The sequence below is a fragment of the Tiliqua scincoides genome, chromosome 4 (assembly GCF_035046505.1).
Source record: "Tiliqua scincoides isolate rTilSci1 chromosome 4, rTilSci1.hap2, whole genome shotgun sequence".
NCBI classification, from domain to species: domain Eukaryota; kingdom Metazoa; phylum Chordata; class Lepidosauria; order Squamata; family Scincidae; genus Tiliqua; species Tiliqua scincoides.
In genome coordinates, this window is record NC_089824.1 from 131531319 (window position 1) to 131545509 (window position 14191).

At 44.5% G+C, this 14191-nt stretch overlaps 1 protein-coding gene across 1 annotated transcript in view; it reads right to left on the reverse strand.

Moving 5' to 3' along the window:
- Window positions 1–14191, reverse strand: part of BCAR3 (BCAR3 adaptor protein, NSP family member) — a 93644-nt gene that overhangs the window by 52295 nt on the left and 27158 nt on the right. The window contains exon 3 of the mRNA XM_066623465.1: window positions 4943–4982. Coding sequence (XP_066479562.1) covers window positions 4943–4982 — 40 coding nt within the window. The remainder of the gene's footprint in view (window positions 1–4942; window positions 4983–14191) is intronic.

Consider the following 14191-nt stretch of genomic DNA (forward strand, 5'->3'; position numbering starts at 1 on the left):
GAATTACTAATGTTTAAAAGTCTGAACTCACCTAATCCAGCAGCATAAGCCCCTTTTCGGTGGTGCAAAAGCCACACAACCACCATGCACTTCAGAGCCACTGGTTCAAAGCTGGAGGCCCCATGCACACGAAGTCACAGATACCCTGCTGGAGCAGATAAGGGAGTGGCAGGGATGGGTCAGGATAGGGAGCTGGCCAAAGTGAGGTGTATGGGAGATCTTGACAGCAGCAGCAAACACCAAGATCTTATCCTCCTTTTCCTGGCCTAATACACCCTTGAAGTTCCTCAGACTGGTATAGGTCTGAGGAAAACCACTGGAGCTAGGCAGCCTAAGGGATGTAAGTACAAATTTTTCTTCTTCTTCCAGACTGTTTGGTCACACACACACACACCCATAGCATGAAGCACATGCTCTGGGTTGGTAGAGGATAAGATTAGGACATAAAAGAATGAACTAGGATGTCCTGGTTCAAATTTCATCACAGACTCAAAAAGATGGGTTTAGCACTATTCTCTCAGTATCCCATCTATAATATAGGAATATTAAACAACTGACTGACCTTAGTGTATTATAAAGAGTACTGAGATAATATATGAACTGCCTTGAACATGCTAAAGTTCTTTATCAACACTATCACAAATAGAACATTCTCTTAGATTGCAGATGCTATGTTCATAATTCCAGCCAAATATAATAACTGATTAAATGTGTTGGCTTTCATTTCTGTTAACAGTCCAATGCCACATACATTTTGTTGAAAATAAATCCTATTGACTACAGTAGGACTTACCCCTAAGTAAGAATGCTTAAGATTGCATTCTAATCACTTAATCCTATCTATCATTACTTAGAAAAAGGATCTTCCGTTTCGCCACTTTTACAGTTTTCTGCTTATCAAAGTTGTTTCCTTCAAAAACAGACATGTGTAAAAGATTACCTAAAATGAAGAGTTGAAATCACTAACAGAAAACCTTGAGTGTGTTTTAACTCTCTGAGCTCAAGGAAACCCGACAAACTTTGTGTCTTACTGTCAACAGCATGCATTATGTAAGTGTAAAATGAAAACACGATAAAAAAAAGAATCACAGCCAGTTGCTTAACAAATCTCAACACTCTAGGGATGTTACAGGGCTATCATTTGCCTCTTGGTGGATAACAGCATCTATAGTAGCTGTTCTGTATCTTTCTACTGAGAAAAAATTTCAATAATGAGTTTATATCCTCAGTAGATGAAGAGTAGTCACACAAAATTAGAAATCAAACTGAAACCCTGGGTGAGGGAATCTTGCCCAAGAGGTGAACTCATGATTCAAGAGAATCATAGAACACTTTTTTTTTTTTTTTACTCTAGCACTACAGGAGACTTAATGTGTGTGTCCCCTGTTTTCCATCCAAGGTCACAGAAGGCAGATATAGGCAAGACTTTTTTTCTAATGGAACACAGGGGGACGGAGTTCCGGCACCTTTTTGCAGGGGCCCCTCCTCTTCGGAGGCATTCCGGGGGGGGGGAGCAAAACAGAGGCATTCGCTGGGTGGGTGCTGGGGGTGCAGGGTAGGCAGGCACCTGGCCCCTGCCTGACTGCACAACGACCCCCTCCTGCCCCCATCCCCAAGCTCTCCCCTAAGCCCAGCCCGCCTCCCCTCCCCCCGCAGAACTGACACCCAAGGAATGCCCAGGTACTGGCTTGGCAGAGGAGGTGGGGAAGGAAGCTGGCTGGTGCAGCCCCCGTGCCAATCTGCAGCAAGAGCCTAGGCATGTCTACTCAGAAGTAAGTCTCATTGTGCTCAATGGGGCTTGCTCCTGGGAAAGGGTGCAGCCTGAGAGCCCAAGCCTATGCATGTCTACTCAGAAGTAAGTTCCATTGTGTTCAATGGGGCTTACTCCTGGGAAAGTGTCATAGCCTTGCAGCCTGAGTAGACAGGCAGAGGAGGGGCTCTGAGGCTGCAGTCCTCTCCACACCTTCCTGGGAGGAAGCCCCATTGACTCTAATGGGACTGACTTCTGAGTAGACAGGCACAGGATTGGGCCCTGAGGCTGCCACCCTATCCACAGTAAGCCCCATTCATTAAAGTGGACTTCTGAGTAGACATGCCTAGGATTGGGCTCTTAGGCTGCAATCCTAGGCACTTTCCTGGGAGTAAGCTCCATTGACTAGAATGAGACTTACTTCAGAGTAGACATACCTAGGATTGGGCTCTTAATCCTGGCAGAGATATATATCTGCACCCATTTTCACATGCTAAGGGCAGGTAAAAAGGGATTCTACATGTGTACAACGTGCTGTCCAGCCTTGCCAGAGAGCCTCCTCATCCTTCCCCCACAAGCATGCCCTCCGCCAGCCAGCGTTTGCAGCTCCTCTCCAGCAATGCACAGCAGCTGCTCAGGGCAGCAGAGAACATACAATTACATGCCAAGCGACTTCCCAAAGACACAGAGTATTCTGATACCTGAATTAAACCATATTTAATCGCTTGTTTGCAAACGTAGCTGTTTCTATGTGCACCTAAGGACCCCTCTCGTGTAAGAATTCCTTTTTTGTTCTTACTCCCACAGTTGCTTAGAGTAATTTTACTACATGGAACTCATGTAAGCCATTTTCCAGAATCCATTCACTGCTTCCTCTCCTCGAAGTAGTGCCGCACTACATACTACACGCTACAAGTGCACCTGTACAGTATTTTTCCCCTTGTGTAGAAAAAGTAGCTAGGAAAAGGGAATGTGGAGATTGACAGCCCAATCCTATGCATATCTACTCAGAAGTTAGTTCATCTTTAGGGGGGAAGCACATAAAAAATATTTTATTTCTCCAATAAAAAATGGTTTGTTTTTAACCATTGCAGAAGGTTCTTCACAATTATGTGTTTACATCACATAAAAAATGGTTTAAAAATGAATGAATGAATGAATGAATGAATAGATAGATAGATAGATAAAAGATTAACGTTGTGAGTTCCTGCACCTTTTTTTTTTTAACCAAAAAAGCACTGGATATAGGCAAATATCATATAAAGAACGCCTCTACCCTTGTAAATTGGGAAATATTGAATCAATCATACACATTCTTTTTTATTGTCCTCGGCACACTAGATCCCGCCATACTTACATGACTCCACTTCTCGGCAAAATGAATGGTCTTTCGGATGAGGCAAAACTGAAGCGTCTCCTAAATGACTGCTCACCAGATGTGCTAGAGGGAGTTTCTAAATTTTTACTTTTAGCCATCTCTAAGCCTTCTTAATGCAATCTGTCAAAAAATTGATATTTTATGTTGAACTGTAAATGTATTATTAGTAATTTAGTAACTTAACTCCGTTTTTGATAAATGGGATTAGGACTGATTATGTTTGCTTTTACGGTTTCTTTATCTATGCCTAATAAAGGTTTATTCATTCATTTAAAAAAGTCCTGTTTCTTTAACATCCCTGCACAAAGAAAACTATATTACAGAAAACAGTTTTAGCCTTTTCCCCGTTACACTTATTTTCTATCTGCAAGGAGATTCTTTTTTAATACTAGACAGTTATTTAACACACACACACAATGGTGCCTGAGCTGCACTATGCAACTTTTCTGATTGTGCATTTCAACTGTGAGTGTGACCATGCAATAAATGGTGACATGAGGGTTGCTCTCAAGTCTAGATCTTCTAATGTGGGGTAACATTCAACCATGGTATTGTAGAAGCTTCCAAGAGTCATGCAATAACACATTAGCCTGACTGTAAAGCCTTTGGCTTCACACATAAAAAGGACTTTCATGATGACCACACTACATACCCTACTTCGATTATCCCATTTTTACTGGTGCACCAAAATCCTTCAGTGATTTTAGATTGTGTTGGTTATAACTGGATGCAGCAGTGTCATCAGACAACCTGCCTGGACTTAAAAAAAATATACAGTGCTTTCTAAAACTGCCTCCATATGGCAACTACAAGTGTTCAAAAAAGGGGGGCATATTTTCCCAGCTCTGTCTCATCAATCGTACCAGTTTTTCTATCTGATTTGCTCCAATGCTTCTCTCTCCTACATAGGTCAGCACTTGGGAGTCTGTACACAAAGTGCCCAAAGAGTTGATAAAACTTTCACTGATACCAGTGTAGTTTGTGGCAAGACAGCACATTGAAGATCAAGTTGCAAATTTGTTTTGTTCCTGTTCTACTAGAACAGCATGAATGCTGGAATATAATCAGAAGAAAAAAAATCCCTCAGTGACAGTGATGATTAAATGCCAAGGTCACAAAATGACCCTTTCTGCTAACTTGATTCAAGTCAGCTAATTAGCTATCTTTTTTTTTTTTCAAAGAGTCAAACTATCTTCATACTGAGTACAATGAGCCAGAATTGAAGAGACATTACTACAGGTCCAGCCTTGTTATACACAGATTTTTTTATACCCGGATTTGACTCAACACGAATGGCCCCCTGCAAATGAGAAGGAATGTGCTGAACCTTGGAGAAGGGGAAAAATACACCCCTTTAAAATCAGTTTAAAAAACTGAACAGTCCTTTAACAATAGCCTCCTTAGTGAGAGAGAGAGAGAGGGCAGCTGGCTGACAATCCATCAATCCTTCTCTCTCCAGGCAACCCCTCCCTTCCCCCTGAGCACATGAAAGAAAGGTGATCACTTTGCATTGGTGAAGGGAGGGGCTGAGTGAAGCACCTTTGTAAGCGCTTAGAGGAGGACTGATTGATGAATTGTCTTCTTAATGACTCTGATCTTACATCACAAAGATCAGCAAGGCTGTTTTTAAATCACCGGAGCAAAGAAACTTTATCTTTTAAATTGATTTGTTATAGTGCATTTCTTTGCCATCCACACTTGGAATAGAACCCAGAGAATAATGAGGCTCAACCTGTATAATTATTTCTAGTAAGATGGGAGAGAATGGTTGCTTTTTAAAAATACAAATTCAGAAGTAATGAAATATTTCATACCTTTACATACTCCATTGCTGGGTCCAAAGCACTGTGATCTCTGCAAAGGAAAAACATAACCCAATGATTTTCTTACAGTAAAATTTTAAATTTACAATATTAATGTACTGTTACTCTTTGAATTGACCAGTATATGGATTATATACCAAGACTGCTAAAGCAAAGCTCAGAAAACTGTGTAGAGGACCACAATAGAAACACAGGAATTTGGAAAGCCACTGTTATAGTTTTGTGTACCTGTGATTGTCACAACTCACATGTAATAAATATGAACACAGGATGAATTTACACAATCTTTAGGTTTCTTTTCAATTCGTGATCACTCGTCAGATCAATCTGGAATGGAAATAGTAGTGAGGAAAGGAGGTTATCCAAACATCAAATTAAATATCCAGATCCTGAGTTATTGTTCCACGGCAACACATCACAGTTTTTAAGAAGCGTGGCATAATCAGGATCTGGCACATGGTGGAACACCACCATTGCCAGTAGGCACATTGTAAGGAGCAGTGTTCTTCTTACCTGTGTGCTACCTGCCACATAATCCTGTGGATCTCCTCAGAGCTACACCAGCTCTATTGCTGCTATAGCTCTGAGGAGCCATTGCAAGTATGCCTGGCTTGAGATAGGGTTTTGGGATCCAGCAGTGACCAGCTCTGCCTTGTCATGTCCTGCTCCATGTTCTTTTCCCACTTCTGTGCTCGCAAGGTTGCCCTCATGACATGTTCTTTCTGGCCTCTGCACCAGCATCTATACAGCACAGGAGTTGCCATGACGGCAGGGCCATCTTTGTGCTGTACCATACCAGCACTTTCCAAGGATAGGATTGGGCCATTAGAAACCATGCAATTTTTAGATCCCCAATTAATAGTACACAATTTTTGCACCTACTTTATCAATTGAGACACTATCAGCTCTATTCAAATAATAGAGGTTCACCAAAAATAGAGATGCCAAGATGCACCCATTGCATGGTTCTGAAGTATTATTAATTATTATTATTATTATTATTATTATCAACAGTATTTATATACCGCTTTTCAACAAAAAGTTCACAAAGCGGTTTACAGAGAAAAATCAAACAACTAACGGCTCAGTTGCTGACTCAGTACTTCAGAACCATGAGACCTTGAATGTAAACCAGTAAAGTGAACTACTATTTTACTGAGGTTTCTACCACAGTCATACACCTGATGAGCAATACAAACATCCTTACCACTTGGCATGAGAAGACAAACCTCCAAGGTAGTCTAAGGATAGGCTGTTTACACAGCCTCACAAATGACCAAGCTACCCTGGGGCAAATTGTCTCCATCTTTCTGCCATGTAACAAAGAGATTACTGCATATTCCTCAACTTTGTTTCCATGTATAGCATGATCCACAAGGTGCCAAAGTAGAAGACTGAAGGCTTTAAACAGTCTCCATCTTGAGCTTTTCAGATTATATAACCCACCCACACACATTACTGGTCTACAAATTGGTTGTTGTTTCTCACCTGTCTGTGCAAACATTTCAGAAAGCCACTTTAGTAAATCTGGCAAGTGGGATAAATAGCTAAAAACATAAGACTGCTGCTCCTGGGCCCTGTAACCCTGTGGTGAGACTTAGGCCGGCATACACTTCCCCATCCTTCACAAGGAGGTACTCTGAAAGGAGTACAAGAGGCTCAAACTTGGTTTGTTTCTCTAAATCAGGGGTGCCCAAACCCCGGCCAGGGGGCCACTTGCAGCCCTCGAGGACTCCCAGTCCAGTCCTCAGGGAGCTCCCAGTCTCCAATGAGCCTCTGGCCCTCCGGACACTTGCTGGAGCCCATGCTGGCCTGATGCAACTGCTCTCAGTGTGACGGCCAACTATTTGACCTCTAGTGTGAGCTGTGGGATGAGGATTCCCTCCACTGCTTGCCGTTTTATGTCTGTGATGCAGCAGTGGCAGCAAAGGAAAGGCTGGCTTTGCTTTGTGCAAGGCCTTATAGGCCATGAGCTGTTGCAAGACCTTCATTCATTCATATAAGTTCCATCTCTAATGTATTCATTTATGTAAATTTATTCAAATTTGAAATGTAAATTAATTCTTCCCCCCCGCCCCCGACACAGTGTCAGAGAGATGATGCGGCCCTCCTGCCAAAAAGTTTTGACACCCCTGCTCTAAATAAAAATTGTAGTTCCAAGTTCATAGGCAAGAGGAAACTAGTTTACTCAAAAGTCACTTTTATTCCTCTCCTCTCATACTGAGGGGGAAGGAGGGGAGGGAGGGCACAAACCCGAGGTTCACCACGATCAGAACATAAGAACAGCCCCACTGGATCAGGCCATAGGCCCATCTAGTCCAGCTTCCTGTATCTCACAGCGGCCCACCAAATGCCCCAGGGAGCACACCAGATAACAAGAGACCTCATCCTGGTGCCCTCCCTTGCATCTGGCATTCTGACATAACCCATTTCTAAAATCAGGAGGTTGCGCATACACATCATGGCTTGTACCCCGTAATGAATTTTTCCTCCAGAAACTTGTCCAATCCCCTTTTAAAGGCGTCTAGGCTAGACGCCAGCACCACATCCTGAGGCAAGGAGTTCCACAGACCGACCACACGCTGAGTAAAGAAATATTTTCTTTTGTCTGTCCTAACCCGCCCAACACTCAATTTTAGTGGATGTCCCCTGGTTCTGGTATTATGTGAGAGTGTAAAGAGCATCTCCCTATCCACTCTGTCCATCCCCTGCATAATTTTGTATGTCTCAATCATGTCCCCCCTCAGGCGTCTCTTTTCTAGGCTGAAGAGGCCCAAACGCTGTAGCCTTTCCTCATAAGGAAGGTGCCCCAGCCCCGTAATCATCTTAGTCACTCTCTTTTGCACCTTTTCCATTTCCACTATGTCTTTTTTGAGATGCGGCGACCAGAACTGGACACAATACTCCAGGTGTGGCCTTACCATAGATTTGTACAACGGCATTATAATACTAGCCGTTTTGTTCTCAATACCCTTCCTAATGATCCCAAGCATAGAACTGGCCTTCTTCACTGCTGCCGCACATTGGGTCGACACTTTCATCGACCTGTCCACCACCACCCCAAGATCTCTCTCCTGATCTGTCAGAGACAGCTCAGAACCCATCAGCCTATATCTAAAGTTAGTCGTACTTCTACACCAGAGGTCTCTAAATTTTTCAACAAGAGGGCTGCATCAAATGTCTGGTGTTGTGTAGAGGGCCAGAAAAAAAATTTAAATATAAAATTTATATAAATAAGAGACGGAACTTAGATGAGTGAGTAAATGAATGAATGAGCTCATTCATTCAACTTCTCTGGGCCTTAGAACACCCTCCAGATGCAACCAGAGCACAGCTCCAATCATGTTCAGCCAAATGGGCCAGAAGCTTTCAGGGGACAAGAGCCGGATAGAGGCTCGCCACAGTCCACATCTGGCCCCCGGGCCGGAGTTTGGAAAGCCCCTGTTCTACAACATGGTAGGCATTTCACTGGAACCACTTTGTTTAATAATTGTACATATTTTTAAAAAGCGCTTTTCTTGTACAAATTTTAAACACATCCCATATTTCAAATGGAGGCAATATTTCAACAGTAGCCCTATCTATAACAAATTCTAGACTATAAAGAATATTGCATTATTGACTTTAGAAGGAGATATGGACAATCTGAGTAATTGAGTGAGTCTACCGCCAGCAAATCTTTCTCTTTGGGAGTCACTGCCCCCACAAATATGATTGAGTGCACTGAAGGGTTTCCATTATTAGCCATCTAACTATACATCTAAAAGTAATTAAAAGGCTGTTTCCAAAACACGTCTAATTGAAACGAATGATTTCGAAGAGTAATCATTAATAGAAAGTAAAAGCATCTTTCATTTTCTGAATGGCAATTGAAAATTGAATATTGCATTCAATATTAATGTGCCTCTTGAAAGACCTGTTGTAAACAGAAGACAATTGCTTGATATACATAGATGTAATTACTGGCTTCAGAAGTAGGTATTAAATCCCTAGGAAGCTTATTTTTAAAAAGGAAGGAAGGAAACGTCTCATGACTTCCTATGCTACACAGAAAATGAAATTATTCCCAAGACACAGCTAAATATTGATGAAAAGAGCAGCCCTTACTACCAAACACGTCTTAAGGTCATGAGCAATTTCAGTGTTCATTTCAGACAAAAACAGAACCACTACATCTATATGTTCCCTGTCTGGTTGTGTCACTGTCACTAAGGTACACTGTCACTAACGTGTCCTATGTTCTTGTACATAAGACTTCCCAAGCAGTGACAAGCAGCCTCAGCCCCACACCAGTTCCACAGCCCCTGCCAGCCTCAGCCCCACACCAGTTCCCAGCTGCTGCCAGTCAGAGCCAGCCTGGGCACAGCGCAGCAGAGCCAAGTCGGGGGCCACCACTACCACCCCCGTGCCAGTATGCATGCCCTTTGCTCCTAGTGCACCACAGCACAGCCCCTTCGCGGTGCACAGAAGACGGGTGCTGTGGCACACCCGCTACTGCTGCCACGGAGGGTGCCTGTGCTCACAAGGGCATCCTCCGCACGCACACATCCAACGGCAAGCACTCCCCTCCCCACCTCCTCCCGGTGCCCAGAGCCAGGATGAGGCTCACGCAGCAGCAGCGGCAATGTGGCCAGGAGGGGCCTAGGAGGAGTGCACGCTGTCCCCCCTGCATTCACCAGCCAAGGAGAAGAGCTGCTCCCAGGCACCCAGGGGGGCCTTCCTCCTCCTCACTGCTGCTGCCCCATGTAGCACTGAGTCCCACAACTGCCCAGCCCGGCTGGAGCAGCTATGTGGAGGAGGCACCTCCCAGTCCTAGCTAGAGAGAATCTGCACACTCCCCAGCCAGCCCCACTCCCCTGCGACCCTGTGCTGCAGCTCCCAGGCTGGCTCACCGGGGAGAGCCTCACCTACCTCAGATGCGCTGCTGCTACTGCTGGCCCCTGGCGGCAGCACTGCCTGACTCGCTGCCGCTGCCCAATGGTGGCTCCCGGCCCCAGTGGTGTACCTAGCCCATCTGTCACCCGGGGCAAACTAACATTTTGGCGCCCTCCCATGATTTAATTAATTAATTAATTATTAGTACTGTATTATAGAAGATAGCAATGTAAAAATGGTAGATGAAATAACTTTAGCTTACAAAAACTTGTGCCACATTAACTTTGTTAGGGCACAATCCTAAGCAAGTCTACTTAGAAGTAAGCCCTATTGTGTTCAATTGGTCCTACTCCCAGGAAAGTGAGGTTAGGACTGCAGCCTTAGGGCCCACACATACAGTTCTGTCTTAAGTAGCATTATGAACTCTGAAAATATCTGATCAAAACATTCTCTCAGAGACAACTGCATCCTAAAGTGTTCCGTCTCTTTAAAATGCAATGTAAGAAGTTGCCCATAAATCATAATCCTGAGCACATTTATTTGGAAACACTGAAATAAATTTACTTACAAGGTAAAGGTGTTTGGGTCCATGCAGTTAGGTATACCATTTGTTATCACTATAATATGAAATCTGTAATGCTCAGAACTGTGTATTTGCACAGAATATTTTTCAGGGACTAAAATCAGTGCATCTAATCCTGCAAGCCTGTCATAAAACACATCCTTCTTTTCTGGGGCATAGTTCCCTATGTTCCAGAACCACTTTTCAGATACCATAGTCTTCCGAGACTGAAGGATGCCAATAAATTCCCTACGTTTCTAGTTTTGCATTTGACATAAACACAGATCTCTCCTAAGCAAATATGCCCAGAAAATGACCCAGCCCTCATATCATATTTAAATCAGACACAAAACAAAGGTGCAGCTAATCAGTTACAAACACACTCAAACAGCTTTGATTGGCAGAGCAGCCATGCTTCCTAAAATGTGCACAGCACTCATGAAATTGGCTGGAAACTCCAGGGCTAGCCCAGGAGGCAAAGGCTGCAATCCTAACCACACTTTCCTGAGAGCTAGACCCATTGAACAAAATAGGACTTACTTTTGAGTACACCTGGTTAGGATTGTGCCCAAACAGGATCATTTAGCCAGTTTTCTGCTTCTCCAGCAAGGCCATACCACACTTACTGTGGGAGCCTGCTTTGGGTCCCATCCCCACATGTCTCCTATGCCTTTAACAGTGACATTCTATGACAGGCAAGAATTCAGTTCTTTTTGCACCAGGGAGAAGCTATGGGAATCTAAGTTCAAGGTTGGAGAGACTGGGATTGTCTCAAGTCAAAAGCAACAGAAGAGAAGTTGAAGAGCTGCCTCTGTTCTCTTTTCCCCCCAGCAGTTTCACCATGAAGCATCCTTTAATTTTCCCCACCCATCACCCCTTTTTTTGGTGCTTAACATTAAACATGATAATGAAAAAGAATGTTTGTTCATGCTTTGGTTCTAATGTGTATCAGTTGTGTGTGTGTGTGTGTGTGTGTGTGTGTGTGTGTGTGTGTGTTGGGGGAGGGTGCCTAACAGCTTTCCACTGTGCCAGGGACTTCTCAAAAAAGTCACCCCAGATTACCCACCTCTCATCACCCAGGCTTTGTCTGGGGTGGGCTCCTTACCAGACAGCTAAGACCCCCAAGCCCCTCCTTCCAGAGAATGCACACTTCTAGTGGGAAGAAAAAGTTCTTAATGGAAGGAGCTGACTAGCAGGCTGCAATCTTCTATGTCAGTGGTTCTCCAACTTTTCTGGCCCATTGCTCTCCCGATCCTTGTGGCCATTGGCTCCCCATTACAACACCTCACTTCAGTTACCCCCAAAATGGGGGTGAAGGTGATATAATTAAACACCAAAAACAAAAAAACAGCTGCCAGCACTCTGAGGCTGCAATCCTAACCACACTAACCTGAGTGAGCCCCACTGAACAAAATAGGACTTACTTCTGAGTAGACCTGGTTAGGATTGTGCCCTGAGTTTGTTAGCAGCATACCTGGAGGGTTTGGGAAAGGGAGGGGGGAAGAAGTGATGAATTTGCTGGGGAGGGGAAGACTTTGTTTTGTGTGTATCTGCTAATTGCAAACTAATGCAAACTGAGACCCAGAGACTGTTTGACTGCAATCCTAACCTCACTTTGCTGGGAGTAAGTCCCATTGAACACAATAGGACTTACTTCTGAGTAGACCTAGCTCAGATTGTGCCTTTTGTCTTATAATAGCAGCTAACATGGGAAGTAACCCCCCACCCCCCCCCCCAAAAGGAGGCAGGAGGAAAAAGGGGAATGGCTGAAAAGGAATGGGTATTTTTATTTTTTAGTCAATTTTTGGAGACAAAACCATCAAGAGTGTTTTTTTTTCTTTTTTGAAGGGGGAGGAAAAAGAGAAAGGTGAAGATCCTTGGTTAGGCTGACACAGACCCCAAGCCTATGTAGGTCTACTCAGAAGTAAGTCCCATTTCAGTCAATGGGGCTTACTCCCAGGAAAGTGTGGAAAGGATTGCAGCCACACAGAGCAAGATTACAACTCACCCCAAAGTAGATGGGGACTGCTCACACACATACACCCCAACATGCAGGTGCTACCCCTATTCTCCCCCAGGCAAGACAGAGGAATGCAGGCTGGGGCATTTGGACACCACGACCCCAGCAGGCTGGGCTCCCTCCTCCCCAAGCGGAGGAAAGCACTGCTCTGCTCTCTCTAGGTCAGGCTTCCCTCCCAGTTTGAAGCCTGCCCGGAGTGTCCCTGTGCTGATGAGATGCAGCACCTCCCGCTGCCCAGCCAGCCTTCTCTCCCACCTCCCCCCACCATGTTTCACAGCCCTCCCCACCACACACTGCCCCCCTACCTCGTTCACAGCTGCAGAAAAGCAGCAAGCCAGCAGGCAGCACCTGCAGCTGAGCAGAGCAGAGCAGCTAGGCCACCTCTCTCCCCCAGATGCCTCAGGACGCCCGGGAGGCTAGCCACACCTTGAATACCTCAGCTCTGTGTAGTTACCTGGGAGTAAGACCCATTGAACACAACAAGACTTACTGTGAGCATTTTGCTGCTTTTCTAGCAGAGATCATGAGGGCCCCTTCTCCTTTAAGAAAAGGACAAGGGGGTGAAGCTGGTGGAGGCATGCCCAGAGGGTCAGCGCTGGGGCATCTGCCCCGTTTGCCCCGCCCTAGGTCCACCAGTGCCCGGGCCCCAAAGTGTAAGCAGGCATGCCAGCATCCTGTGACACCACCTGGGACCAGTGCCCGACCAGGGGGAAGGTCATGTCATGCCTGCCCTCTTGGAGATGCTGCTGCCGGCACGACCACATTGGAGTTGTGCACAGCAATGTCAGCGGGCAACCGTTGTCCCCCTGTAGTCTCCTGTGTGTTGGCAGTGCGGCAGCTGTCTGATGTAAGTCATGCGCAGGCGTTGTTGTTGCTCCCCCAAGCCTGTAGCCCACTGCTCCTACTTCCCCCTGCACCCCTTTAGCTATGCCACTGAATAAGGTTGTGTCATAGCTGTGGACCAATTATGAAAGCATTTGATTATCTAAGAAAAGTAAAACCCCCAAAGACACAGGTTAAATTGATCCGGTGCTTATAACTGGATATCCAACTTCAAAATGTGTTGCAATGACTTGCTCTGGAGCCAATCTAATAAGGAATTCTCTTCTTCCAACTCCTCTATCATTTGAAAACGAATTAATAAAAACAAAACTCTACAAGCCTAGAAACTGAGGTCAGTTCTCATGTTCTCAGATGCAGCAAAATCATTAAAAACAAATCTCACAGATGGTGCTCAGGTGTGTTTCAAATCATGTCTAGCTCCCATTCTAGCCAAGATGTACAGTAAGTAGGGAAAGAAGTAGAATGTCACACCAGCTGGAGAGGAGAACAACAGACACAAGACTATGTGTTTAAGACTGTGTTTAAGATTTACATCTAAATACCTAGTCCAGTTAAAGACTGAAAAAAAAACAGATGCAACACTGTAAGAATAATTTAGCATTACAGTTGTACTGAACAGAAACACTGAAAAGGCATCCAACACCTCCCTAGCTTCTCTACTTGCAAAGAAAACACACCACCAATGGTAGTCTCTTACCACCAGTTGTAATTTGTCATGTTTATAGGGGGCCCAGCAATGATATACCAACATGATTACAACTATGGTCAAACACAACTGCACATGAGGCATCTATCATGAATTGAAGTTGAAAGTCTGCTGCACTACCTTTCATCGGGTGTTATATCATTCCTAGTTAAAAGATGTTTAACTTTCTGTAGAACCCACATTTACTATACCTTGGCTTGTTTCACTGTTTACTTACAGGATGGGTGTTTTTAG